Source organism: Erinaceus europaeus, chromosome 12, assembly GCF_950295315.1.
Source record: "Erinaceus europaeus chromosome 12, mEriEur2.1, whole genome shotgun sequence".
Classification (NCBI taxonomy): Eukaryota; Metazoa; Chordata; class Mammalia; order Eulipotyphla; family Erinaceidae; genus Erinaceus; species Erinaceus europaeus.
In genome coordinates, this window is record NC_080173.1 from 42,101,540 (window position 1) to 42,128,663 (window position 27,124).

The 27,124-nt window shown below is 46.3% G+C and overlaps 1 protein-coding gene across 2 annotated transcripts in view; it reads right to left on the minus strand.

The window, feature by feature from the left end:
- Positions 1 to 14,460: 14,460 nt before the first annotated feature.
- CRHR1 (corticotropin releasing hormone receptor 1) overlaps positions 14,461 to 27,124 on the minus strand; it is a 54,053-nt gene continuing 41,389 nt past the window's right edge. Inside the window, exons 5-13 of one of the 2 annotated variants that reach the window (XM_007529660.3) lie at positions 23,045 to 23,151; positions 22,201 to 22,321; positions 21,869 to 22,022; positions 21,479 to 21,539; positions 17,261 to 17,333; positions 17,019 to 17,104; positions 16,677 to 16,812; positions 16,516 to 16,557; positions 14,462 to 15,948 (exon numbers count right to left, since the gene is read on the minus strand). In XM_007529660.3, the coding sequence (XP_007529722.2) occupies positions 15,808 to 15,948; positions 16,516 to 16,557; positions 16,677 to 16,812; positions 17,019 to 17,104; positions 17,261 to 17,333; positions 21,479 to 21,539; positions 21,869 to 22,022; positions 22,201 to 22,321; positions 23,045 to 23,151 (921 nt within the window). In that variant the 3' untranslated portion in view covers positions 14,462 to 15,807. Of the gene's footprint in view, positions 15,949 to 16,515; positions 16,558 to 16,676; positions 16,813 to 17,018; positions 17,105 to 17,260; positions 17,334 to 21,478; positions 21,540 to 21,868; positions 22,023 to 22,200; positions 22,322 to 23,044; positions 23,152 to 27,124 lie in introns of both variants that reach the window. The other variant, XM_060203294.1, reaches the window with a different exon arrangement.

Sequence of the window (27,124 nt, forward strand, 5' to 3'; positions counted from 1 at the left end):
TCAGCCTCCTGCTGCTGTGACCCCACCTCCCCAGCCAACTACTGCAGCTTGGTTACCCTCCCAGGGCCTGGGTGTGGCCTTTTGTCACAGAGCCTCTCAGCCTCTCTAGGGTCACACCTACCTGGTCATAAAGCCCTGTGGCAGGGCCAAGGCCACTGCTCTGGAGTGCAGGGTTCCCAAAGAGCTTCTCCCTCACCTCATCTGGACTGCCACTCAGTTGCAACTGGTCACATAAAGCAAGAGATAGGAAGGTAGAGGTGGGGTCTCCAGACTGGCCCTGGCCTCTGACTCTTCTCCTGTCCCACTGGATGAAGTGGGCAAGGCCACTCCTTGCTGTTTCTGCATCTTTAGCTGCAGAAGAGAAAAGATATACCAGGGTACCTAAGGTTCCTGAGAGGTCCCCTCATGATACTGTGCAGTGTGACTGGAAACTAAGTGCCAGGGGCTTTGTCTGCACTCAATGAGCTCCTTCAGGTGTTTCTACACCCACCCAGCCCAAGGTTATGTCCAAATCCTTCAAAATCCATCTCTCCCTGTCTACTGGTGGGTGATTAGCATGTCTTTCCCAGCCTTTTTTTGGAGTTTAGAATGCCCCAAGGCCAAGTTTGTGCTGAGCCAGCCAGGACCTGGACAGAGGTCATGGGGTCCTGTCTTCCTCCTTCCTCACAAGTCCAATAGGCACAGATCATCAGATGTGGAGAGGTCATCGTTGTTCTCAGGGGGTGTTTGCACAGAACTGTGGTCTGCTGGTTTATTCTTTCTAAGTCATTGACCTTTTGTGAGTCTTGGTTGGGGCAGCTAAACATCACCCTAATACCCCACATCAGGGCTCAGAGACTCCCACCCCAGGACCTAGCCTTAGTCTCTAGATTCAGCCTTCACTCTGCAACTACCCACAGGCCTTTGATCACTGCTTTTGGCTCCCTGAGCCTGTGCCTGAGCCTGAGGTGTCCTGGCCCTATCCCTGTGATCCCTGGTTGTGTTCTCCAGGCCTGAGCACTAACACAAGTGCCAACCACACATCCAGAGAAAGTGAGTCCTCTTCTTAGTATATTATGATAACAACTCAGGCTTTACTTTCCTCATAATACTGACCACAGTCTTATAATTTTGTTTTTGTTTTTTTGTAAAACTAGGTTCTCAGACACATATGATTTCACCACTCCTGGCCACTTTTTTTTTTTTTTTTTTTTTTTGCTTTCACCAAGGGCTTTGCTGTTTAAGGCTGATTTTTTTTTTCAGAGAGAAACAAGGACAGAGAAGGGGAAACCACAAAAGCACCACAGCTTTCCCCATTGCAGTGGAAACTATGCTTGAACCTGAGTCCTCTGCATGGCTACAGGCAGACACACTATCCAGGTGAGCTATTTTGCTGAATCTACTTTGGGCCACCCTTTTCAATTAGAGAGGCAGGAATGAAGGACAGATGCCACACCACTAAAGCTCACTCCACTGCCATAACACTTCCTAGGTGGCAGGGTCCAAACTTGGGTTGTACACATGGCAGTACAGGCACCTTATCCACTGAGTTATCTCTCTGACTCTATAATATTAATTTTTTCAGATTTTTATCTTTATTGTGGATTAATGTTTTACAATTGACAATAAATACAATAGTTTGTACATGCATAAGATTTCTCTTTTTTTGAAACAACAATACAACCCCCACTAGGTTCTCTACCATCCTATTCCAGGACCTGAACTCCCTCCTCCCACCCACCCACCCCAGTTTTTTTCTTTGGTGCAACACACAAACTTCAGTCCAAGTTTTGCTTAGTGTTTTCTCTTTTGATCTTATTTTTCAACTTCTACATGTGAATGAGATCATCCCATATTCATCCTTCTGTTTCTGACTTATTTCACTTAACATGGTTTCTTTAAGCTTCATCCAAGATGGGTTGAAAACAGTGAAATCACCATTTTTACTCTGAAAATGTCCAATAGTTCTAGTTTATCTGTCTCTTCATTTAGCTCCCTTGTTTCTTTACTGATTTTCTGCCTGGATAATCTGTCAAGTTGAGAGAGTGGGGTGTTGAAGTTCCCTACTATTATTATGTCCAATAGTTCTAGTTTATCTATCTCTTCATTATGTCCAATAGTTCTAGTTTATCTATCTCTTCATTTATCTCCCTTGTTTCTTTATTGATTTTATGCCTGGATGATCTGTCAAGTTGAGAGAGTAGGGTGTTGAAGTCCCCTACTATTATTATGTTGCTGTTGATATATTGCTGTAGCTCTTTCAGTAAATGTTTGTGTATTTAGATGGCCTCTCCTTGGGTGCATAGATGTTGATAATCATTAAGTCCTCTTGACTGATTGATTGATTGATCCTCTGAGCACTAAATAATGTCCATCCCTATCTTTTTAAATTGTATTGATTTTAAGGTCTATCGTGTTACATATGAGCATAGCTGTTCTTGCTCTTTTTTGTGGTCCATTGGCTTGTATTATGTTGGTATGCATGAGACCCCTTCTGTTTCATTTGGTTTAAATCCCCCCTGCTTAACACTATTCTATTTACATAACCACTTCATTCTATTTACATAACCACTGTTAACAAGCACCACCCTCCCTCCAGGGCATTAGTGGTTCAGTGATAGAATTCTTGCCTGCTCCACCCCCTCTCCTTGTCACACCCTGATCCTCTCCTTGTCACACTCTGATTTTCACCAGTCACTTTTCTCTCCACCCTTTCTATGACATCCTGTTTCCACCCTACTTGGCAAGTATATATAAAGACAGCATTGTGAGTTTTAGGGTACTTTAGTTTAGTTTAGCTTAGCTCAGCTTAGATTGTGCTGCATCCTGCATGAATAAAGAGATACTGCCTACAGCTCAACCATGAGTCCCTGGTCGTCTGTTACCTGCCCATGAAGCCAGCCCAGCGAAAACAACATAGCCCGGCGAAAACAACAGTATTATAGTTTTCCATCCTTTCACTTTGAGTCTGTTTGTCTTGTTGAGTTAGGTGGGATTCCTACAGACAACATATAGTTGGCTTATATTTTCTGATCCAACTTCCTACTCTGTGCCTCTTAACAGGTGAATTCAAGCTATTGACATTTATTGATATTATAGATTGAAGGTATTTTAATGCCATTATTGGAGTGTTTATAGTGTTCTGATATATAGCATGTTTATCGTGCTGTGATTGTTTATAGGAGACCTTTCAGAACTTCTTTCATGGCAGGCTTGGTGATAGTTGATTCAACTATTGCTTGTCAGAGAAGGTTTTATGCCTCCATCTAGTCAGAGTGACTAACAGGATACAGTAGTCTTGGTTTAAAGCCTTTCTCATTGAGCACTCAATAGATATCTTGCCATTCTCTTCTGGCCTATTGTTCAGTTGTCTAATTACCTTGAGATAGATAGTGCTTTCTTTCAGAGTCTCATTTGTTGTTTCCTCATTTCTGATGACAATTCTTTCAAACTTTTTCCTCACTCCTGTGACTAATTCCTCAGCTAGCATTTGGATGTTGATCTCACTCTTCTGTGTTTCTACCTTTTTTGGGGGGCATATTTTAGATGGGCTTTTGTCCTGGTTTGTTTCTCCAATGTTTCTCCTTGGTGTAACCATTCTTATAGTGTGTTATGAGGTCCTCCTCTCAGTATTTTTTCAGTCCACTGATCACTCTTGCCTGGATTGACTTGTGTCTAAGTAAAGTACTTAAAAAGTTCACAGTTGTGGAAATTAAATTGTTTCAGTGTTGTTTCGATCCCTGAGTTGAAGCACAGTGGCTATTAAAGCCTTTTTTGTTCTTTTTCTTCCCTGTAGGCTATGGGAGCCTGAGGGATTTTTACCTACAAAAAAGGTTTTTTAGCTTTATCACTCACTCCTGACCAAGAGATAAACCAGGGTCAGGGAGAGGTAGCACAATGGTTATGCAAAAAGACTCCTATACCCCAAGGATCCAAAGCTCCAGGCTCAGTTCAGCTGCTCTGCCAAGCTGGGCAGCACTGCTGGGCCCTGTGAGTTTCTTTTCTTTTACTTTTTTTTTTAATTTAAGAAAGGATAAATTAACAAAACCATAGTGTAGGAGGGGTACAACTCCACACAATTCCCACCACCCAGTCTCCATATCCCACCCCCTCCCCTGATAGCTTTCCCACTCTCTATCCCTCCGGGAGCATGGACCCAGGGTCATTGTGGGTTATAGAAGGTGGAAGGTCTGGCTTCTGTAATTGCTTCCCCGCTGAACATGGGCGTTGACTGGTCGGTCCATACTCCCAGTCTGCCTCTCTCTTTCCCTAATAGGGTGGGGCTCTGGGGAAGCGGAGCTCCAGGACACATTGTGGGGTCTTCAGTCCAGGGAAGCCTGGCTGGCATCCTGATGACATCTGGAACCTGGTGACTGAAAAGAGAGTTAACATACAAAGCCAAACAAGTTGTTGAGCAATCATGGACCCAAAGCTTGGAATAGTGGAGAGGAAGTGGAGGGTCCTGTGAGTTTCTAAAGAAGTCCCATTTATAGTCTGTAGGTTCTGAGGCAGTTACTCACCGTGTTCTCATTAGGAGAACATTGTGGAAAGGCTCCCACTATACAGCCCCACTGCTAGACCACTGGGGTGTAGATCTTCTCCTGAGTTTCCTGGTCAGTTCTCTGCCCCAATGTCAGCACAGGGCTTCCCCTCCTGTTGCTCCAGCCTCTGAGGGCAGTAACAAATGGAGACTCACAGTTGCATTTGGAGTCTTAGGAGAGTCATCTCCTCCCTTCAGCAGCCTTTTTCTTGGTGAAACAGACTGGAAGTGGCTCCTCAACTGGCAAACTTCCAGACTGTTACCAACCACTCAGGAGTAGATATGGGCTTTAGCCCCAGGAATATCTCCTTAGGCTCCTCTCTGTCTACAAGCCACATGTATTTTCACTCACCAGTGACTTGGTGGGTTCCCAAAGTAGCCCCAGTCTCGTCTTGTTGCAGTCTCAGGTGATCTTTGATATTCCTTGTTCTTTAGGAAAGTTTATCAACTGGTTAGAGCTGGAGGTCTGGGCAGAGTTGTGGTCTCTGGATACTCTGGTGATTTGGTGGGTTCCAAAAGTAGTTCTAGTCCTGTCTTATTGTGGTCCCAGGTGATCTCCCTATAATAATAATTTTTTATTGATGGATTTATTCCTTTATTTCTTTTCTGACTTCACCTGGCTAAGTTCCACAAGGATGGTGATAGTTTCTATTCTATCTGCTATTCTCAGATTTTTGGGATAGAAAAATGGCATTAGGGAATGTGTGCAAAATGTATGAGTGAAGACCCTGTTTCACAGTGGGAAGGACAAAGGAATTTGGCAGTTAAGGAACTTCTCCAAGGTGACACATCAGTAGGGGAGATGAGACAGAAAGCCAGGCTATTGATGGTGGGGCTTCTGGATGACCCTGTGCTACTCTGCATGCTTGTGAGAAGCTGTGACTTCAGCCCACTTAACCTAAGTAACGGGGGCCAGGCAGGAGGCAAGTTCATCGAAGAAGGTGTATAGCAGCCTGGGAGTTGGTACAGTGGATAAAGCACTGGACCCTCAAATACTAGGTCCCAGGCTTGATCCCTAGGATTGCAGGTGCCAGAGGGGTGCTCTGCTTTTCTTGTATTATCAGTAAACAAATAAATAGAAATATTTTTTGAAAGTTTGCTCTGTACATTTCATACTATGTTTATTCCCTGGGCTGCCAACACGATTGTAAACTGGGCGATTAAAACTGCAGCAATTTATTCTGTTACACTCTGCAGGCTGGAAGTTTGCTTTGGATCGTGTGTGAGTGAGTGTGTGTGTGTGTGTGTGTGTGTGTGTGTGTGTGTCCAAATATTGAGCTGAAGTCCCCAGTATAAGGCCTTTGAAATGTAATTGTGTGATGAGGGTGAATTCTCACAGATGGGCTCATGCTCCTGGGTAAGAGAAGATAACATACTCTTTCTTGCTCTCTAGCATGTGAGAGCACAGCATGAAGAGACCACAAATATGGAAACAAGCTCTTGTCACATCAAAGTGGCCTGCACCTTAATCTCAGGCTTCCCTGCCTCCAGAGATGTGAAAAAGCAGTACCTGCTTATTTCTGCAATACTGATAGACTGCCCAAGATGACGAAGACAGGGTCCCAAATCAAACTTTCAACAGGGCCATGCTCCTGCAGTCACTCTGAAATCCATCCTTCTCTGTATCTTTCTGGTTTGGATAGTGGCTGGTTTCTCCTTGCTGTTCCCTGTCTTCTCCTACCTTCTCACTGTCCCTCTTGACTACTTACAAGCCTGGAAGTACTACTTTACCAGGGTCATTCTATGGCCTCACCACAAACTCATTATTTCTGCAAAGACTCTGTCTCCAAATGAGGTGACATCCACAGCCTTAGGGGATTAGGGCTCTGATATGTCATTTTGGAGGTCACAGGTTTTTAAAAATTTTTTATTTATAAAAAAGGAAACACTGACAAAAACCATAGGATAAGAGGGATGCAACTCCACACAGTTCCCACCATTAGAACTCCACATCTCATTTCCTCCCCTGGTATCTTTCCTATTCTTTATCCTTCTGGGAGTATGGACCCACGGTCATTATGGGATGCAGAAGGTAGAAGGTCTGGCTTCTGTAATTGCTTCTCTGCTGAACATCGGCATTGACAGGTCAATCCATACTCCCAGCCTGTTTCTCTCTTTCCCTAGTGGGGCAGGGGTCTCGGGAAGCAGAGCTCCAGGACACATTGGTGGGGTCATCTGCCCAGGGGAGTTCAGTTGGCATCATGGTAGCATCTGGAACCTGGTGGCTGAAAAAAAAAAAAAACATATAAAACCAAATGAATTGTTGACTTGTTATGAACCTAAAGGCTGGAATAGTTCAGATGAAGAGTTAGGGGTCTCCATTTTGTAAAGAGTTAATAGACCTATTTTAGCTATATTCCAAAGGGCCCATGACTATACTAGTTTTTTTTTTTTTTTTCCTGAACCTGACATCTGATATGCAGGTGGATCCAAGTTGTTGTCTGGGGAGATGATGTCATGGCTGGAAACGGGGCTAGAAAGCTGGATCAGGGAAGAGAGTAGCTCCCAAATGTGGGAAAGGTGTATAAATGTTGACTGTAAACCCCATCAATTTGATGTGCTCTGGAGCCTATATTCAGCTTAGGAGCCTATGTGACCTCTGTATCCCTGTAGATCTGAGCTCACGTTCTATGGTCATGAGTAGGAACATTCCAAACTGCCACAATTTCAGGACCCATCTTCCTCAGGTAGAACATAGAGTATGTTGTCCAGCCTCCCTTCGGAGGATGGAGGATGAAACATTCTCTGCCATTGTTGATCCACATTGAGGGCAAGGTCCTATGGAGGCCACAAAGGGCTCTGTTGTGTTGTCCCTGATAGAGATGACCAATAATAATGGAGAGAGGGATATATTTGAGGTCTGGGCCAATCATGTCTGTTTTGGAATCTCAGGACACCCCAACTAGGGCCCCAGCTGATGGGTGGCCTGATAGTGACCAAAGAGTCATCATTAAAGGATAACAGTCTCTTGCCTTTATTCAGCTTAGCTTTTGAGTGAGGGAGGGAAGTGTAATAGGAAGTAGGTGAGGAGGGTATCTAAGTCTAGGTAGACACTACTTCATTAGGAACTTTATGGTGTCATTTTTAGGTCTTTCTACTTGCTTGCTGCATATACTGCCTCACTGAAGACTATTGTGCACTTTTGCTTTCAGGTATATATGTTGCCCTAATTTATGGATACATGTGAACATATGCCCTATCTCAAAGGGCCCTACTTTCCATGCAAGGAGTCTCAAGTCTATATCTAGGTTTTGGGACTTTGTTAGGAAGTGACCACCTAAAATGGAATTAGTGAATCCTATGAGAAAGGAAAGGTCTCACCCGAATAATGAGGCTGAAAAGTTGACATTCCACACTTGACATCTCTGGACACAGTCCGAAGTAAATCATGCCGAGGTGGTACTCATTACATTGACTAGGCTGGGATCAGCAGATGCAGTATCAGTTGGTATGACTTGAAAGAAGCATGCATGAAAGTGAGCATCACCCTAGAGGTTCCAGTACTGGGGGAAATATAGGCTCTATAGAGGAATCAGGAGGTTCCTGCTGTCTTAGGGTTTAAGAAGGCAATAGATAGTTATAGCTATAATCAAATTATTTGGCAATTGGGTTAACTTTGAAAATACCTTTGTTAGGATTTGCTGTATCATACACATCACCATAATTTATGTCCTTTGACATTATTTGTATATAGCTGTGTCTTATAGAGTAATGCCACCGGTTGCTTCTGTTCTTCCTGGCCTAAGCTTTTAAGAGAATCAACATTTCAAAGACTCAGCCTATGGTCTGTGCACAAAAAAGTTTGAGATATTCAATTTTTCCCCTCTCATATTAGTGATTTATATGACTACAGGTTAATAAGAATGTACATAAACACCATTCCCAGCACCAAAAGACTGTGTCCCATCCCATCCCCCACCCCGCCCCCACCCCCTCCAGTGAAGCCAAACATCCACCCTCACCCTCAACCCAGAGATTTTTGCTTTGGTGCCCTATTCCAAACTCAGTCAGATCCTGCTTTGAGTTTCCCTTTCTGTTCTTCTTTCTCAATTTCTGTTTATGAGTGGGATGATCATCCCATACTCATCGTCCTTCTGACTTAGCTCACTTAACATAATTCCTTCTAGCTCCATCCAAGATGGGTCAGAGAAGGTGGGTTCACTGTTCTTAATAGCTGCACAGTATTCCATTGTGTATATATACCACAGCTTTCTCAGATATTCATCTTCTGTTGCTCCAATTCATCACCTGAATTGCTCCCAGGTTTTAGCTACTATGAATTGTGCTGCTATGAACATAGGTGTACACATATCTTTTTGGTTGCATGTTATGGTGTCCTCGGGGTATATTCCTAGGAGAGGAATTAGTGTCATATGGAAGGTCCATGTCTAGCCTTGTGAGACTTCTCCAGACTGCTCTCCACCGAGGTTGGACCGATGTACATTCTTCGCAGAAGGGTTCCTTTGTCCCCACAGCCTCTCCAGTATTTGTTGCTGCTGTCCTTTTTGATGTATGCCACTCTCATAGGGGTGAGGTGATATCTCAGTGTTGTCTTTATTTCCATTTCTCTGACAATCAGTGACCTGGGGCAATTTTTCATGTGTTTGTTAGCCTTTTGGATCTCTTCTGTAGTGAATATTCTGTTCATATAGGGGGACCTTTTTGGATGGGGTCATTTGCTTTTTTTATTGCCAAGTTTTCTGAGCTCTCTGAATACCTTGGTGATTAGTTTCTTGTCTAATGTATGGCATGTGAAGATCTTCTACCATTCTGTGAGAGGTCTCTTTGTGTGATGGTTTCTTTGGCTATGCAGAATATTTTCAATTTCATATAGTCCCATTGATTTGTTTTTGTTTTAGTCTTCTTTGCAATTGGGTTTGTATCATCAAAGATGACCTTAAGGTTTAGGTGAGAAAGTGTTCCACCAATTGATAGTTTCTGGTCTAAAATCCAGGTCCTTGATCTATATGGAGTTGAACTTTTGTTTATGGTGAGATAAAGTGGTTCAGTTTCATTCTTCTGCATGTTTCAACCCAGTTTTCCCAGCACCATTTATTGAAGATAGCCTCCTTCCTCCATTTAATACTTTGGTGGGGGCCACAGTTCTACCACCTATAGAACCCATCTTATTTAAATATGTAATAAGGAAACACAGAGTCACTCATCTCTCTTCAGGCTTTACCTTTGTTTAGGCCTAAGCTTTTGTCTCTTGGGATTTTGAGCACACTTCCCAATGAAATTCAATGCTGATGAGACACCATTTTCAATGTCTGTTTTTTACTCTAGAGTGGTGGCAGGGGCAGGCTTGAGGGGTAGAGGAAAGGGCAGTTCAAAGGACCTTGCAAAGTAGCCAGAAATTGGAGCTGTGTTGACCCTGGAAATATCTTCTCACCCAGTTATTGACATGTGCCACACTGGCATCCAGTTTGACATCTCTTGTTCTATCTGACTCAGTTTATGTCTTTCAAGGCATTCAGTTTTCACTAGACCACATTTCTCCATGTTTGTGCTCTTCTGTTTCATCCATTAATATTACATTTATTTAAATTACAAACAGTAATAACAGTAATCCAACTGTCAGAAATACATCAGGGAACAAAGGCAATTTTCAGGCTATTTTACTCCAAGCCAATACAGAGAGTAAAGCCAAGGCCACAGAGGGACCTTCTAGCTGCTTCCCCGAGTGGGCTTCCACTTCAGAGGAAGGCCTGGTTGTCGTCCATGGTTCATAGGTGAGTTCAGTGGCATCTGTCCTGGGTGCACCTCTCTGTACCTTAGCACCTGGACACTGGGGAGCCAGACCCATACCAAGTTCTGTGATAATACAATTTCTATCCCCACCCCCAAATCCTCACTTGGGGCCCTACTTTCCATGCAGGGCATTTTCATACCCAATGACATGGTTAATATATATATATATATATATATATATACATATATATATATATATATATATATATATTGCCATATAACAAATTTTGGCAAGAATATAATGAAGTTGCAACCTTCATATGTTGCTAATAGGGATACAAAATGGTGCAGCTTCCACAGAAGAGTTTTCGGGTGTACCTAAGTAAATAAGCACAGAATTACCTTATGACCCAGCAATGACACTCCTGAGTATATGTGCCCCAAAAGGTTAAAAACAAGTGCCCAAAAGAAAGCTTGCCCATGAATGCTCTTAACAGCACTATTCACGGTAGCTTGGAATAAGTAGAAAGAACCCAAATGGCCTTCACAGTGTGGCCTGTCACCCCTAAGGAAGGAATGTAGTACATGCCAATATGGGTAAGCCTTGAAAACACTATACTGGGTCCGGGTAGTGGCCACCTGGCTTGAATACACATATTACAGTGCACAAAGCCTGAGTTCAAGTCCCTGGTCCCCAACTACAGGGGGAGATGTTTTTTAAAATAATTTTTAATTAGTGATTTAATAATGATTAATAAGACCGTGGGATAAGAGGGATACAATTCCTTACAATTCCCACTGTCAGAGTACCATATACCATCCCCTCTATTGGAACTTTCCCTATTCTTTATTCCTCTGGGAGTATGGAACATGGGAGTATGGACCATACTCCTCTGGGAGTATGCTTCACGGGGAGCAGAAGGTGTGGATTCTGTCATTGTTTCTCTGCTGTACATGGCTGTTGACAGGTTGATCCATAGACCCAGCCTGTTTCTATCTTTCTCTACTGGGGTAGGTAGGGCTCTGGAAAGGTGGGGGTTCCAGGACACATTGGTGAGGTCATCTGCCAGGGAAGATGAGTGGTGTTATGGAAGAATCTGCAACTTGGTGACTGAAAAGCATTAAGATATAAAGCAAGACAATTTGTTTAATAATCAGGAAACCTAAAGGTATAGCAGATGAAATTTGGGGTATTCATGTTAGAAGGAGCTAGGAAGTCTATTTTAGGTATATTCAAAGAAGCTCATGATTTTACTAATTTTTGACTGAGCCCAACAGCTAACAGTGTGTATGTGTGTGTTTTAAGAGCAATAAAACAGTGCTGCAAGTATCTGTCTCTCTCTTTCTTCTATCTTTTCCTTCTCTCTCTATTGCTTTCTGTCTCTACTCAAAATAAATAAGAAAAAACACTGCCAAGTGAAAGAAGTCTGACAGAAAAGGACAAATGTCATATGATGCTATTCTCAGGAAATACTCAGAATAGGCAAAGAATTTTAGTGTGTTAAATTTTTCAATGGAAAAATATATGAAAATTCAAACAACTAATTCAAACAACAACATAAAGCAGGAAATAACATGGCATGATAACAGGTAGTAGTGTGAACTTTTAGGCCCCTCTCATGGACTTTTTTCCCCCCACTTTATTGGACAGGACAGAGATAAACTGAGGGAGGAAGGGGAGATAAAAAAAAAGATAGACACCTATAAACCTGCTTCATTGCTTGTGAAGTTTCCCCGCCCCCTGCAGGTGGGGAGCTGAGGCCTCAAACCCAGATCCTTGCATTTAGTACTATGTTTGCTTAGCCAGGTGCACTACCACCTGGCCCCCAGGCTTTAAAAAAAATATTTATGAGAGAGAAAGATCAGAACACCGCTCAAATCTGGCATTTGAATGTACCAGGAATTGAACCTATAACCTCTGAGGCTTCAAGCATGCAAATTCATGGAAATACATGGAAAACTGCTGTGTTACCTCACAATTCCTAAACACATTCTTACAGAAAGTTGATTGTTGGGTGTCTGAGACAAGAAGAAGAAAGATTGAGGAATGACTGCTTAGTGGGTCTGGAGTTTCCATGAAGGTGATGAAAAGTTCTTGATCTAACCATGAGTGTCTATGTACTCAATTCCACTTCACTGCACACTTAAACAACATTGAGATGGCAGGTTCTATTAAAGTAAAATTAAGAACCAAGTCAAGGCCCTTAGGTGGCATGGTGCTCAAGACAGGCTTTGTTCTAGTTTTTCTGAGCCATTTCAGATAAGCATGTAGCTCAATCTGGAGTTCCAAAACAACAGCCCAGAGTCTGTTCCTGCCCTTCCTCCATGAACTTGTCTTGAGGTCGTGGTACCCAGACTTCTCCAGAGACTCATTTCCCACCAAGCACTGCCAGGTACCCTGCTTACCAAAAGCCTTTGTCTTTCTGTTTGCTGCTTTACCACAGCCTAGTCCTGTCTGCTGACCCCTGGTCCTGAACTCATCAGTACTGGCATTGCTCCCTGATGATTGCTTGGTGCCCCCAACAAGAGATGGTATGAGGTCCTAACAGGCCCAGTCACACCAGTGTCCAGTGTCCTCTGGGCTCATGACACACTCCCCAAGCCATATTTCTGAAGTGCCCTCACTCTATTCTTCCCTTGAGGGAATTCTTTAAATTTGTAGCAACTTCTGGTTCTTTCCTGAGCTCCCAAGGTAGCTGCCTAGGTCAGGTCAAGAGTCAATTCTATGTTTTCTATTTGGGGACCTGGGTGATACCTGGAACTTTTTTTTTTTTGTCATACTTGTGGCTTCACCACTGCAGGTTCACTTTTTTTTTTTCAGAGAAAGAAACTACATCACTGATGCTTCCTCTAATATAGTGTAGTTTGTGCTTAAACTTGGGCTGTCTGCATGGCAAAACAATATCCATGTGAGCTATACTGTCTGCTCTCCCACATCATTCCCCCACCCCCATCCATTTGAGAGCAGCAAACTTTGGGCAACTTGGAAAGGGTGCCCAACTCTCTTCCCTGCCCATTGATTGCCTTTCACTTCCTGGCCAGTTTCCTGACCAGCTACTTGCTCTAGAAGAGGACAGATATAGAAAGGGACCAACTGCCATCTCCTACCACTCCCACTACTTCTGCAAAGAAGATGAGAGGCTGGTTGGCCCACTGAATCTAAGCTCTCCCACCTGGGCTGGTGCCCACTGAACTCTTCCAGTCTTCTGAGTACTGAGCACATGGCATCACCTGCTTCAGTCCAGTAGGAAATATGTCCAGTGGCAGAGGGAGGTTTGTGTGTGGCAGCCAGTTGGCTGACTAACTGACAGCTTCACAAGCATTTGCAGTTGAGGTCTCTCTCTCCCTTTTAACATTTTATTTATTGTATAAGAGAGAGGGGGGGTTAGAGAGAGACAGAGAAACTACAGAGAGAAAGACCAAAACACTGCTCAGCTCTGGCTTATGGTAGTGCTGGGGATTGAACCTTGGAAACTCAGGCATGAAAGCCCCCCCCCCCACACACACACACATGTAACCCCCCAATCCACTTGCTCGCTCTCTCTCTCTCTCTCTCTCCCTCCCTCCCTCCCTCCAGAGCTTGGGGATTTGACTGAGCAGGATGCATAGCTTCAGCCTTCAGAGCCCCAGCTCCTCCCCTTAGCACTCAGAAACCAAACCCCCTTCCTCAGCACCATAGCCAGTCTGCTCCTAGAGTCTTCATGCCACAGACCCTAGCAGACACATATGTAGGTGTGAATGCTCACTGCCCTTTCCTCCTAGGCCCCCAGTCAGAGACCCAGAGGCAGGACCCAACTTCCAGAGCCTTGCTTATGGTGTGAGGGAGTGACATAAAGGAGGAGAGGCAGGGATGAGCTTCAGAGCCTTAACTCTGCCCCTCCTGCACCATTTCTTTGTATTTCCATTTGAAGTGCAGGGGATCCATGATGCTGGGAGCAGCCTTCACCCTGGGCTGGCAGAGCTCATGGATTAAGGAGATGTGCCCCACTCTGGTTCTCCAAGTGTAGGACCAAGCTCCTGTGGCCACCCTAGTAGCTGGTGTATCCACCCACACCTCTACCACCTTCCTTTCCAGGTCAAAACCCACCCCACACACACACTGTGCTCCCCTTCCCCTGGAAGTCATACTCAAGACCTTGCCCCCATCCTGTCCTGCTTCTAGGGATCCCAGATTGAGACAGCACCCAAGCCTTCCTGTTTCCTCCAGGGCTGGAGTACATCCTGTCAGCCTACTGGTGTAACTGTGCCCCTGCCTACCCCTATGGGCTTCCCCACCCCTCCCCCAGGGCTTTCTCTCCCTATAACTCCCCTTATCCTTGTTAGCCAGCCAGTTTTCCCTCAGCCTTGCCTGGCTCCTGGTCTTATACATACTGAATAGGAGCAGTTTTCCAGTCATAGTAGCCCCAAAATATGAACACGTTCCTCGGTTCTTGGACTACCTTCTTCACACATTCCCCACAATCTACACCTGCACAGAGAATGGCTGAAAAGATAAATATTAATATTTAAATTTGCCACTCCCCCTTGCCCCCACAGCTGGAACTCTCATCTCTCAGTTTTGCATCCCCGAGCCTGCTCTGGACTGGGATGGGCCTGGTGGTGGCCACAAGTATACACTGGGCTGAGAACCTCCTCCTGGCCAATTTGTCCTCAGAGCCATGCATCCTGCATGTTCTGCTCCAGGACACTGGGTGTGTGTATGGGGGCAGTTGCATCACACCACTTCTGTTTCTGCTCCACTATAGAAGCTGTCCCATAGGCCGCCTAAAGGCTATGGACACCCTGTAACCAGCAAAGGGGTCACCCCAGAAGCTGGACCTCTGAGGGCCAGCAGGCAGGTCCTCAGGGCTTCCTACCCCCTCAAAGGAGTCTGAGTCACACCCTGGCTTTTGCTCACAGGCCATTCTGTCACCCTCTCATCTTCTCTCAAAGGGGGAGGCAGCCAGAGTAGGTGACATGAATCAGAGTGAAGCTATCAGGGTGTTTGAGGGGTGCTGTGTGGCTGCAGGGTAGTAAAGGCCTGAGGGTGAAAGGCAGCAAGGCAGGGCATTTCTGATGGCAGTGCCAGAGCACTGGTGGTGTCTAGAGGCAGGGGATGGTGTCTGGTGGTGACATCTATGGGACCTTTATGGCACAGACTTGGTTCTCAGTGTTGTGGGAAGGCTCAGGCCCAGTACATGGTGCCAGTGGTGGTCTGGATATCCTGGGAAAATCCCCCTGAGGCCCACGACAGTGTGAGGTCCCACAGCTGTAAGGAAATCCAGGTGCTTGGGGAGAAAACACCTCCAAGAAAAGCCATGTGCTGCTGTGGGTGTCTCAGCTCTCTCCAACCCACTCCACCTCCAACCCTTCCTCTGGCAGACAGTGATAGGGACCCAGTAGTGAGGCATAGACCCTGAGCACAGTTCAGTCTTGTAGTTCATCTTCTGTTCCTTGTGGGACCCAGCCTGAAGCTTATCTCATGGGCCAGAAGTGTTCCAGATGCCCCCGTGGATATGGGTGTGAGGAGGAGCTGGTCTTCTCACTCAGGGTAGCAGTGGGGCCTGGCCATCATCTCACCAACTGCAGACTTCAGGGGATACTCTGTGACCTGCAGCTCACACTGCAGTGGACTGCTTGATGCTGTGGAAGCTGACTCGTGTGGGGGAGGTGGGGATGGACATGGCACGAGCCACACGGGCACGGATGGAGTGCTTGTCCTGCCACCGGTGCCACCTTTTCCGGATGGTAGAGCGGACCTGTAGGTACATAGAAGAGCATATTTTTCTCTCCTCAGGCAACAGCACAGATGATCGATGCTCAGGTGAGCAGCTGTGCAGATTAAAGCACCAGTGAACAGCTATATAGGTGAGCAGTACCCAAGTGAACAGCTGCTCAGGTGAGCAGTGTCCAGATGAGAATTACATAGGTGTGAGGTGTATATAGGGGGTGATGACATTTACTTTATCTATGTCACCATGTGTGTTGGGACAATTATTCGGAGGAGGGGGGGTGCTTTGGTCTAGTCCACACAAAGGTTCCTCAATGCCTTACCCACAAAGAGGCCCTACCCTCAACCCACAGGCACCCACTGCCCCAGGTCCCAGATTCCTAGTCTAACCCATTCCACAGATTCATTGATGAGACCGGCCTGGCTTCTTCCCACACCCCATATCAACTTCCACAACTGGAGCAACATCCCCATCCCTGTGGGGACAGGGATCAGGCAGCCTGCATGTGGGGGAAGGCAGGAGAAGGTCACAGACAGCTCTGACTCCCACAGACCTCCCATAAACCCCAAACCCAGGGTACCTAGGGGCCCTTACCTCACTGTTGAGGAAACAGTAGAACACAGACACAAAGAAGCCCTGAGATGGAAAGAGAAAATGGGTCAGGGGACAGGGAATTGTGGTCCCCTAGCTTTCCACAACCTCCAGCCCTCCTGGGAGGTGGGGGGTATATGGGGCTGGAGTGGAGGTGGCAGTACCTGGAAGGATTCCAGGAAGGAGTTGAAGTAGATGAAGACAACCCGGGAGACTTCATCCTCCCCAGGGTTCACAAAGAACAGCATGTAGGTAATTCCCAGGAGGGGAAGCAGCACCAGAGTGGCCTTCACAGCCTTCCTGGAGTGGAGGGTTGCAGGGGGAGAGTCATAGCTGGGACATAGGCCCAGAGGGCTGGGTTTAAGGGAAAGATGACAGATCCCAGCCATGCCTTGGGGGAGGGGGGCAGGTGAGGTTTCAGGAAGGAAGCCAGGTATGGGGGAGACGCTAGGTTAGAAACTAGGCTCTCAGAAGCCCCTGTGGGCATGAAGGGGGCAGAGGGGTACCTGTACTGAATGGTCTCAGATGTGGTGGATGCCCGCAGTTTGGTCATGAGGATGCGAACGATGTTGAATAGGAACATAAAATTGATCTGCAATTTGAACGCACAGGGCCTTTGCTGTTTCCATCTGAGCCTGGGTTTCCCAGTCCTCCCTCCATATTCATTAGCACCAGTACCCCTACCTATGAATCCTTGAGATAATGACAGGTACTGATTGCCTTCTCCCTGTCCCTTCCAGGTTCTTACCAGTAGAACCAAGATCACGGGGCCCTGGTAGATGTAGTCGGTATAAACTCCAGGCTTTTTTCCAAACCAACACCTAGAAGGTAACAGAGGGGAGATTAGAGGTGGGGGTCACCTAGGTCTAGTCCAGCAGTGTGGGGTAGGCAGGGGCAATGCCTGGCCCGAATAGGAAGGATCCAGGTGCTTTGATTCCAGAAGGTCAAACCACTCGACCCTACCACAGTGCCTCAGTTATTCCCTCATCAGAATAAACACACTTTCTGTTCTAAGGTGTAAGGCTGGGAGCAGGTGCCTTGGTAGGGAGGGACTGTGCAAGAGGCATGGGCCAGTTCATCTGTGCCCCCACTGTGACCTGTGATGCCCACGGCATGGCTGTTGGAATCAAAAGTGCATGTGCTGCCTTGCCCAGAGCTCACAGATTCAGCAGGCACCCAACTGCTTTCAGGAATGTGTTCATCAGCAGCCTGAACCTCCAGGCAGAGAATGTACAGGTTTTACATGACAAAAGAGGCAGAATTCCTTTGCATTTTCCTGACTCTCCCTCCAGCAAGTCTGAGGATGGGGCAGGGACAGGGTTCCCAGGAAGTCCTGTCACTGGGCAGAGATGACAGGCCCCATGGCTATGCAGACCCACAGTGCCTGGAACTCACCATGCTTCCATAAACCTAAAACTCAGGTGTATTTTTAAAAAATATTTTATTTATTTTTGAGAGAGATGAAGACAAGAGACAGAGAGATGAAGACAGACACAAAGAGAAACACCAGAGCACTGCTCAGCTCTGGCTTATGGTGGTATAGGGGATTGAACCTGGGATTTTGGAGCTTCAGGCATGACAGTCTCTTTGCATAACCATTATGCTATCTCCTCCACCCTCAGATGTATTTTTGTTTATTTTATTTATTTATTTATTTATTTAATCACCAAGGGCCCTGCCATTCCAGGCAGACTTTTTCAGATAGGGAGACAAAAGCAAGCACAAAGACAGAGTCAGAGGTGGTAGAGGCCTAAGTCAAAGACACAACAAAGTAGACTTACTGTCTAGTTGAGCTATTTTTATAGCCTTTAATATTTAGCTTCTTATTTGAAACTACCTGAATGCTTAAAGGTTAGCAACAAATTCAAGTTTTCAAAAAGCTCTGTGTAAGAATGGGAGAAGATCTTTATATGCCATACATTAGACAAGAGTTTAATAACCAAAATATATAAAGAGCTTGCCAAACTCAACAACAAGAAAACAAATAACCTCATCCAAAAGTAAGGAGTGGACACGGACAGAATATTCACCACAAAAGAGATCCAAAAGGTTGAGAAACACATGGAAAAATGCTCCAAGTCATTGATTGTCAGAGAAATACAAATCAAGACAACAGTGAGATACCTACCACTCCTGTGAGAATGTCATACATCAGAAAAAGTAGCAGCAACAAATGCTGGAGAAGTTGTGGGGACAAAGGAACCTTCCTGCACTGCTGGTGGAACTGTAAATTGGTCTAGCCTCTTTGGAGAGCAGTATGGAGAACTCTCAGAAGGCTAGAAGTGGACCTACCCTATGATCCTGCAATTTCTCTCCTGGGGATATATCCTAAGGAATCCAACACATCCATCCAAAAAGATTCGTGTATACCTATGTTCTTAGCAGCACAATTTGTAATAGCCAAAACCTGGAAGCAACCCAGGTATCCAAAAACAGATGAGTGGCTGAGCAAGCTGTGGTCTATATACACAATGGAATACTATTCAGTTATTAAAAATGGTGATTTCACAATTTTCAGCCCATCTTGGATGGATCTTGAAGAAATCATGTTAAGTGAAATAAGTCAGAAACAGAAGGATGAATATGGGACGTTCACACACAGGCACAAGTTGAAAAACAAGATCAGAAGACAAAACACTAAGCAGAACCAGGACTGGAGTTGGTGTGTTGCACCAAAGTAAAAGACTCTGGGGTGTGTGTGTGTGTGTGTGTGTGTGTGTGTGTGTGTGTGTGTGTGTGTGTGTGTAGAATACAGGTCCTGGAACAGGATGACAGAGGACTTATTGGGGTTTGTATGTGGAAAACTGAGAAATGTTATACGTGTACAAACTATTGTATTTACTGTCAACTGTAAAACATTAATCCCTCAATAAAGGAAAAAAAGAAAAAATAAAATAAAATAAAATAAAACAAAACAAAAAGCTCTGTGCAGACTGAACTTGCTGTGTCTGCAGACCCGGTCTAACCATTGAACTCTGCTTACAAATTCTGGAGTCTCATACCTGGTTCCCTTCTGCTGCAGTGGTAGTATCTGACCACTAGGTAGAGCTCCAAAGCCACTCATACCCACTCTGCTTCAGCTTGGGCAGACAGATAAAACAGAGATAGACAGACACACACACACATACTCACACACACAAACACACATGCAGGCAGACACAGGCATCAATGCCCTAGGTTCAAGATGCTCTCATTCTAGGCACTCATGCTAGACATCATTGCCAGAACCCCCAGTCATGTCTGTCAGCTGAGTGCCCTCCTAGCTCACACCCCCACCCTGAAGACCACGTGAACATAGTGCAAACCAGCCAGGTCCAGGTCAGGAAGGAGTGACCCTGGTAGAATGAGTGTTATTCTCCAGGCCCTTAGCTGAGCCTGTGAAGTTGTGGAGCCCACCCATTCCCCCCCCCCCCCAACTGCATAGAAATGGCAGGAATTGCCTGCAATGAAGGTAGTCTAGAGTCATGGACAGACAGCAGGTCTGATCTAGAAAGCCCTGCTTCCCACTGCCATGCCCACTTTACCTGCCTTTCTCTGATGGTTCTCAGTCACACCAGCACATTAGAATCAAGTGCAAATTGAGGAAGCATCCTGAAGCCCAGGCCATATTCCAGACCAAGGACATCCAGCCCTCTGCAGGTCAGTTCTGAGCATCAACACTTTTTATTTCTTTTTGATAGTATCACCACTCAGCTTTGGGTGTTGTGGTGCTGGGAACTGGATCTGAGTCTTTTTGTACAACAACTCCTATGGACTATTGCTGCTGTACATGCTTCCTGATCCCTCAGTGTTTTTTATTTAATTACTTATTTCTTTTAGATAGAGACAGAGAAGGTACAGAGGTAGTGAAAGAGTGAGAAAGACCACAGTATCAAAGTTTCCTTCATTATAGTAGGGTCAGGCATGGATCTGGGACTCGCACGTGGCAAAGCAAACACTATCCAAGTGAACTATTTAGCCAGCCCACCCTCAGTCCTTTTGAGAATGTCCTGCTGTTCTGACCCAGCCATGGCTGAAAGCCACTGTGGAAGAAGTTTAGCTTTCAGGAGCAGTTGGGGACACCTGAACATATTTTATAAGGCAGCTCAGACAGCACCTCACCTTAAGCCAGAAGGAGCCTCTGAGACCATCTGAATATGAACACTCTTCTTAAAAAAGTATTAATACTAATAGAAAATATTATAAGATATTTATTTTGTGCACCACTTTAAATGCTCAATAGACATGAACTCATGTTATTCCATATGAAGATGCCTGTTTTATAGATGAGGAAACAGGCACCTCAGAGCAAGGAGTCTAAGGCCACATAGACACTTATTGATGGAGCCACAATTCAGAGCCTTATACTACTTCCAGGGATGGCAGGTAACCCTTGCACTGCTCTGTCTATTGTAAAAACTAAAGGCAGATAACATCCTAACCAACTAGAAGTATTAGCAACATTTATTTTGTATGTAGTATTTAAAGATGACAATTATAAAGTTACTGAATTAATTATTAGAAGTGGTAATGCAACTTCCAAAATATAAAGTGATTCTGGGACCAGGCAGTGGCAAACCTGATTGAGTGCCCATGTTACCATATGTAGGGACCCTAGTTTAAAGACCTGGTCACCACTTTGGGGGGGGGGGGCTTCATGAGATGTGAGAGATACCTCTCTTCCTCTCTATCTCCCTTTTCCCTCTTAATTTATAACTCTATCCAAAATAAATAAAAGAAAATATTTGAAAAAGACACACAAAGTGATTTTATAAACCTGGACCCTTCCTTCCCAGCACTGTGCAGGCAGAGCCCTGGGATGGAGCCTGGGGATAAGCCAAGCCTCTGGTACCTACTTCTAAAGATGAAGACATTGGCTCTGAGGAGGTAGGGAAGGTGGTATGATGGAAGATCTCAGGGGGTGAGGGGGCTAGAACCTGGAACTAGGACTGGGACTCAGAGTGACAAAAGGAAGGAGGTGACTTACTTCTCGTTGTCACAGTATAGCTTCCCAATGGCCCAGGCCACGATGATGGGGAAAGGCACACCTGGAGGAGAGAAAATGCTTGTCACAAAGCTCTGCAGTCGGGTTTACGGAGCCCAGTGCAACCCAGCCCCAGGAGTTCCTTGGGGCACTCATATACCCAACATGCCTCCTTTAAGATGCACCTCCTCACATTCCCAGAAGGGGCAGCAGGCTGTGGTACAAAAGGCACTGGCATCTGAGGTCCCACAGCTGATTGGTAAGGCCTAGAGGAGGTCTAACACTCATCTCTGGGATAGGAGAGGAGAATGGAGGGGAGGGGAGCAGAGGCGAGGGGAGGAAGAAACATGGGACTCACCCCAGGGACAAGAGAGGAGGGGTCTCAGAACTTACCCCAGCCAATGCAGACAAACATCCACTTGCGCAGCCGGTCAGTGGAGTAGGTGAGCACGATGGCCGTGTGCAGGTAGCAGCCCTCCCCGAACATCCAGAAGAAGTTGGTCACATGGAAGTAGTTGTAGGCAGCTGTCACCAGCCTGCACCAGCCCTGCCAACACCCCCCCCCCCAACACACACAGATGGCAGTGAGTGAGGGTGGGATAGGGGCAGCACCAGGACCCTGCCCTGAGACTGGCACAATAGGATGCCACTGGGGTCCCCTTCTGCTCCTGGCCCCACCAGGCTCCTCCTCCTCTGTCTAAGCCCTGCCCCTACGGGGGACACACCACATTGCTCTGATGGACTTCGGGGCTCATGGTGAGCTGAACCACAAACCACGTGGCATTGCGCAGGATGAAGGCTGAGATGAGGTTCCAGTGGATGATGTTCCTCAGGCACCGAATGCTCCTGCAGCAGTAAAGGATTGTGGGTAAAGGGAACAAGGAGCAGAGAGGGTTGAGTGACTAGCCAACACCTCTCCAGCTTAACTGTGTAGATGGGGAAACTGAGGGTTAGGGCAAGTCTGGATGGCTAGGTCACACTGGGAAGAAGTAGTAGTGGCTGTTCTGATACCCCACAGACCCTTCCCACCTGTCACCCCAGGACAGGGCAGAAGAAGCCTGCTCCTTGGTGATGTCCCTTCGCAAAGGGCAGCTTTCCCTTCCCTGAAGCTCCAGGTTTGAGGGTCAGAGGAAACATAAGGGGCTTCCAGGTTTCATCCCTGATGCTCAGCTCTTCTCCCCCACAAACCTGTCTCTCTTTTCCATACTCCTGGCAGTTGTGCTGGGCCTGGCAGGCTCAGATCCAAAGGGTGCCTCCCCAACTCCCTGGCCTCTGCAAAGGGTGAAGCCTCACATATATGTGGGTGATTCCAGGTGATTCAGGGCTCTGATACCCTGCCCCCAGCAGTTACTGAGGAGGAGGGACCGTGCCAGTGACCTTGGGACTTCTATGTTTGTCAGTCCTTCCCATTGAGGGGAAAGGGCATGGCTCCCCATTCCCAGAGTCTCCAGCTTCTTCCCTGCTCAGGATAAAGTAGGTGTGTGTAAGTGTGTGTGTGTGTGTGTGTGTGTGTGTGTGTGTGTGTGTGTGTGTGTGTGTGTGTAAAATGATAGAGGTGGTACTTCTTACCTAAGTCGAAGAAAGAGGATGAAGGCCACCAGGAGGGCCAACAGGGAGATGCAATGGCCCAAGTAGTTAATGATGACAGCGACATGGTAGTGTACCTTGCTCTTTTTCTGAGGGAGGAGAGAGAGAGAGAGAGATGGGTGAAGCTCCACATCTCTGGACTTGGAAACATGCTCCTTGGATGGCCAGAACAGAATGGGAACTCTAACAGTAGCAAAACCCTATTTTAAGTCCCAGCTGGGCTGCAAGCTCTACTCTGCATCTGTGCCCCCACCCAAATGCCAGACTGTGTGATCTATATGTCCCTGGGTCTGTTGGTCCCCGAGGCCGCAGCTGATGTACAAGTGTAAGTGCACCTGACTCCCCATCCCCCCACCACAGGCACCCCTTATGTGCACACTAATATGTATGGCTCACATAATGCTCACAGCTCCATCTAAACAGACCAAGATGCAGACACTAGCCCTTGGACCACTTTCCTCCACCTGCTTCTCAGTTCCCAAGCCCTTGAGTGGCATCTGAACAGTCTCCTCTTAGCAGGGCAGGGAACAACAGCAGCTGCTGCATCAGAAGCCATACAAAATCTCTCCCCATGACACACCCCTAGGCCCACTCTTGGTGGAGAGATCTGAGAGAAGGAATGGAACACGTTTCCAGTTCTAAACTGTAAGGAAAGCCCCAGTGTCAACCGGAAATTTATTTCATATACCAGTGGAGATGGGGAATGTCATGCTCCTTTCCTTTTCAGTCACCTAACCCTCACTCCTCTTCTTGCTTCCTGGAGGCAGCCCCAAAGGAATAACTAGAAGGACATCTGTGCCTTATTTGCAGGAAAGCAGATCCAAAGTTCAAGAGCTCATTTAAGGTCCTTCAGCTTGGAGCTGCCTCTCACTTGTGTATGTAGATAAGCAAGATAGCAGGGCTGAGGACAGGCCCCCACTACATCATGGAGGATTCATAAGTGATCCTCAGTACCAGATCTAGGCAGACTTTTGAGGACACCCCCACCCTACCCCAGACCAAAGCTCCTTATCACCCCATTCTAGTTCTCAAGAAGGAAAGGTCCAAGAAGTCACAGCATAAGGTAGGATTGGCGGGGGGGGGGGGGGGGGGGGAAGCTCCCTAACTGTATGTTTGGCTGGAGGGGAGAAGGAGACAGGGAAATAGGATGCAGATTTCTTTGAAGAGGGGCAAAGTCTTTCTTGTTGTCTCCAGCCCATCCACTGTCTGGGTACCCAGGTGGGGCTGGGTCCTGTTGATATGCAGACACTGGGCAACAAGGAAAAAGGACACACTCACAGGGGTCTGTCCATACCTTCAGAGCCACCCAAAAGTCCCTGACTTGGGCCTTCCTGCCAAACTTACAGAATCCACGGAAGCGGAGCAGGTGCTGAGGGAACAAGTCCAGCCCCACTCATCTTCCAAAAGAGGAAACTGAGACCCAAACTTACCCACCCAAGGACAGAGGCTGCATCTCTGGGGATACCTTACACACATCCAGGAAAAGGCTAAATTCTCTCTAACCCTGACTGCACCCCTTCTGAGAAGTATCATTTTCCTGCAGAGACTTCCAGAAAAATCATAAGCAATCATATTAGTAACTCAGGTATTGGAAAGGTCGACACCCAGTGAGATTTAAATGGGGGAGAGACAGAAAGGGGAGGGTCTCTGAGTATCTGGCAACGGATGCCCAAATCTGGAGCCCCCAGAAGACAAACACACAACATAGCTAGTCTGAAGCTGACACTTAATTTCTTCTTATTAAATTTTCCACAAGTTCATGCTGAGAATTCCCCAGGTAACAGTAACATCTGCAGAATGGTACCACACTCAGGGCCCTTTCACCACCACTGGCACCCACAACATGCGACACCTGGGTTGGGATGGAAGGAGTGTACTGCACAAGGCCCTCTGTAGGCATCTTTATCTTCTGGGTCCCCTCCTTTCTATGTGCTCAATTGAAGAAGTTACATAAACATCCCAGGTCTCTGGCCTTCAGTCAAAATCCAGGTCCACTTCAGAAACTGGTTCTACCAAGCTCCCATTAGGATCAGTGAATCCTGGCCCACAAACCTGCACCCTCTACCAGTTCCCCTCAAGGATGCCCTCCCAGAATGTGCTGAGACCTGAGCTCCCACCCTGAGCAGAGAATGGGGACAGGAGCAAAGTGTGTGTCAGGGTGGGAGGCTGGCACAGTGTATGTGTAGGGATTGTCACTGGCCATGAAGAGACATATGGGGATGCTAATATGGTGTGTGGGAGCCAGTGTCATCCTGGGACTGGGCCTTGCACCAGCTGAGCTCCCCGGCTGGAGGCTTGGACCCTGTTGGTGATAGCTAGGTGGCAGGTGTCCTTCAGGCCTAGCCTCCGGGTGCCCTTACAGGCCCCATCTCACAAGCAGATGATGTGTGAATCTATTATCGCTCATTCTCCCTTCCTCCCAGGCAGACACTTAATGAGGGCTTAGTCTAGGCGGGAGCTGTAAGGTACTAAGAAACCTCTGTTGCTCCAGTAATTGTGGATTCACCTCTTTTTCTTCCTCCAGCTCCAGGAGGGGACAAAGTCTGAGATGTGGGTAAGATTTCAGAAGGCCAGGTTGCAGAGGGAATGACATTTTCACTAATTGAATAAATTACTCAGAGTGCTAGGCAACTGTGCCAGCAGGGGCTGTGGTCAGAGTATGGCCTGCCCATCCCAGGGTAGCCAAGCCAGGCAGGCCGCACCAACTTGGGGGTGACAAACTACAACATAGAGGGTTTCCGTGGCTGGCAGCCCTGTGGAGTCTAAGGCAGGCTGAACTGCCTGTGGTCTCCACTTCAGTACTCCTGCACCCACTGAGTATGTGGGCAACCTCCAGTGAGGGCAGTGGGAAACTACAATTAAAAAAAAGAAGAAGAAGAAGAAAGAAAAACTCCTCAGAGCTCCTTGTAAATGTTAAAAAAAAAAAAAGAAAGAAAAAGAAAAAAATGAATTGACATTACTTCCATATAACATAAAACAGAAAAGGTACAAATGTGAATACAGAGAAAACTCTCCCTCTCACCCTGCGTCCAGATGCCAGGGTCACTCTCCTGAGGCAGTTCTTGTGCCTGTTTGTTTTCTAGAAGCATCCTCTGCATGTCTGAGTAATTACATCTATATATTCTTTTTCTGTTTTCATCCAAATGTGGCATATTATCCACTCTGTTTGACACCTAGCTTTTTTCATATAATCAGTCATCTTGGAGATTATTCTTTATCAGTATATAAAGAGCATCTCATTCTTTTTCACATTTGCATAATTTCACGTTGTGCAAGATGTAGCATGATTTATTTAACCAATCATCACTCTCAGTCTTTTGTTATTGCAAACAGCACTGCAAAGAGTAATCTTTAAGGGTGGTATTTGGCAGATGCACAGATATCCAGCTATACTTTGTCCCTCTCAAATCCTCGTCTGCATACACACATACACACACACACACCCCACACTCCTCTGATGGTGCTAGGTACAAGAGAGTAGAAAGTAAAGGGCAGAAGGGAGGATGCCCCATGTGTCTGAGGGACTCAGGCTTTTAGGGTGTGGAAGAAGGAGGTGCTTTGAGTCACCCTGAGAATTCTAGTGCCTAGAAGCTCTAAGGACCCAATGGAGACCAGGCAGCCCATCTTGAGTTCCCTACCTGCCTGGTAATAAGAGTCACCTGAGCACTTTTTCAAGTACAGGCCTCTTGGAGGAAGGATATGGCTCACCTGGTAGAATGCACAGTTCACTATGTGCGAGGGCCTGGATTTGAACCCTGGTCACTACTTGGAAGCACCTATATGGGGGAAGCTTCACAAGCAGTGGCTATGTGCTGTGGTATCTCTCTCACTCTTTCTGTAAAAGGAAAAGAAAGAGGACCCATGGACCAGCAAGATTGGACAGAATGCTTGCTTTGTCAAAGGCATGACCCAGGTTCGAGCTTCAGTTTTCACTGAGGGAAGCTTCAGTGCTGTGGTGTCTTTCACTCTGTCTCTCATGCTCTTAAATCCAACACTTTGGCCACTGTGCCACCTCTTGGGTATCACTCTGTCTCTCTATAACTTTCTATCTGAAAAATATGA